The sequence below is a fragment of the Octodon degus genome, unplaced genomic scaffold (genome assembly GCF_000260255.1).
Source record: "Octodon degus isolate 3935 unplaced genomic scaffold, OctDeg1.0 scaffold00003, whole genome shotgun sequence".
Classification (NCBI taxonomy): Eukaryota; Metazoa; Chordata; class Mammalia; order Rodentia; family Octodontidae; genus Octodon; species Octodon degus.
In genome coordinates, this window is record NW_004524579.1 from 32,504,919 (window position 1) to 32,507,340 (window position 2,422).

The following is a 2,422-nucleotide window of genomic DNA, read 5'->3' on the forward strand; positions in this document are numbered from 1 at the left end:
CTTGGCCGAGAAGCACATGCAGGAGGAGCAGGAGAGGGGCGGCACACGGGAGGGAAAGTCAGCCTTGCCACCCTTGCGGGAAGATGTAGCCTCTGGCAGTACCCTGCTGGAGAAACCTGTGCTCACTGCTGAGGCAGGCCTCCCGCCATGTCTTACCGAGCAGCTTCCTACAGGGTCCTGCCAGAAGGAGGAAGGAGAAACCTCAGACCCTGGGCACCAAAAACCGAAGAGAAAACGTGCACCACAGTCTTTGGCCTCAAAGGGCAAAGCTGATCGCAAAGGAAATGGGAAGCCGTCAGGGGTGAAAGTTCTTTCAAGTCCCCCACTGGCCCCAAAACGCAAGGCCTCGGAGCTGCATGCTGAAGGTGAAGTTGTGGCAGCTGGGGAGCTGCTGAGCTCCACCAGTACCCTGCAAGGACCCCCGGCCAAAAAAGCAGCCCTGACTACTGTTGCCCCCTTCTTGGAGCACAGACCAGTCCCAGAGCCTGAGATGGAAAAACCTAGAGACAGTTTGGAGCTCTCCCCGAGACAGTCCTCTCCACACCTGCCATCCCTCAGAGGATTTGGCCCGTACTCGTTCCAAATGGCCACAGACTCTTGCAAAGCCAGCTCGGCCTCCATGGGAGAAGTCCGGCTTTGCAAGGAGGACGATTTTGAGGAACTATTATTGGAAATTTCAGGGGACAAATTAGAAGATGCGATTGACCTAGACCTTGAGAAAGACGAAAGTGAACTTTTGATTGAACTCTTTGAACTGATTGATAACTAAAGGTGGTAGTGAGAAAGAATGCTTTTAAAAAGAACTCACCAGAGGACTAGGGAGATAGCTCAGTAGAATAAGCGCTTGCCTGGCAAGCTCAAGGACCTGAGTTCAATCCCGGGTTCCGCCAAAGCAAAAACAAAAAGAAAAACAAAAACAAAAACAAAAACCAAACATAAAACTCACCATAGAATACTTAGTTTTATGTCTTTTATCACATGTCTGAGAGGATTATTTTTATGTTCTTCTGTTTGCCCCAAGTAAGAAATATAATTCCCAATTCCCTATGTGGTTTCATTGCTGGCATTTTTCAAGTCCCTTGTTCACCATTTTGTCCACCGTTCCATGACATAGTTGAGCATTTTTGAGGAAAAGAAAAGTTCCATCCACAAAGCAAACAGACTGTGAGGGAAATGTGAGGTGAAAGGATGGGAAAAACGGATTTCTTGAGGTGTGTACACAGACAGCTGCTATGGTTGTGGATTGAATTTCATGCTACTGTCAAACAGAAAACCCCAGCCAGTCTGTGCTAAGCCCTATGTCTTTGGAGATTTCAAGTAAACTTTATGTGTTTATTTATGCATTTATTTATTTTGCTGTACTTCAAGGGAGGCGTCTACAGGGTGTTCATGGTCTTACTACTAGATCGGACTCGTAGTGATTCTCCTGTTTACAGCCTCTCTAGGCCTGGGATTAGAGGCTCCCACCACCACGCCCAGTCTCAATCGCCATCTCAGGGTGCCCTGGCGGCAGGGCCAGCAGGGCAGTCTTGGGAATGGAACCCCTGGCCCCTCACCTGCTTGCAGGTGCTTTAGTCCACTGAGCTATGTGGTTGGCTCTTCAGGGAAACTTTTATCATTATTATTATTATTATTATTAGTATTTTTTCTTTTTTTTTGGCGGAACCAGGGATTGAACTTAGGCCCTTGCACTTGCCAGGGAAGCGCTTATTCCACTGAGCCATCTCCCCAGCCCCTCTTTAGGGAAACTTTAAACCGGCCTGACGAAACCTAAGCATGCACAGAGTCCTTTGAGCCTGAATCTGACGCTCTGGCTTCTGCAAAAAGCTCTAGTGAACCTCTTATCACTGCACTCTCCAGTGCCTCAGAGGGCCCCTGAACGTGATGTTCCACTTCTGAGCTTCCCTGGATTAGAAGAGTTCTTCTTTTCTTCAGGATTTCAATGCTACTGCAGTTAAATTATCAGAGAGAGAAAAAGTGATCAATTTTCTTGTCCAACTCTGCTGGCGAGCTCCTCTTGCCCAAGTCTGTATTGCATGTATTTTAACTACCTCAAAGGAAGAAAGAGGAACTGACTGTAGCTGCAGCTATTTATTGTGGACCACAGCAGTACACTGCATATTGCCGTCACATGGACCTGGAGACATTATGTGTGTCTACTGTATACCTTCCAGCTTTTTTCACTTTTTTCAAGATGTTGATCTCTCTTTCACCTCAAGGCTTAGCCTTGGAAAGAATCAAGTGCAATGAGGATCATAGTTTTCAGTGGAGGCAGCGACCATAACCAAGAGGAGGAAAGCAGAACTTTTCCATTTGATACTTGGTGTAGGTCGCTGGTGTTGTTTCTCCTAGGGAAACCGAACCACTTGTCACCTTGGCTCCCAGGGAATGGTTGTTCTATGTGGCCCATCAGGAGTGGAAC

At 47.4% G+C, this 2,422-nt stretch overlaps 1 protein-coding gene across 1 annotated transcript in view; it reads left to right on the forward strand.

Moving 5' to 3' along the window:
* Nucleotides 1-769, forward strand: part of LOC101576399 (zinc finger CCCH domain-containing protein 11A-like) — a 1,990-nt gene extending 1,221 nt beyond the window's left edge. The window contains exon 2 of the mRNA XM_004623731.2: nucleotides 11-769. Coding sequence (XP_004623788.2) covers nucleotides 11-769 — 759 coding nt within the window. The remainder of the gene's footprint in view (nucleotides 1-10) is intronic.
* The last annotated feature ends 1,653 nt before the right edge of the window (nucleotides 770-2,422 follow it).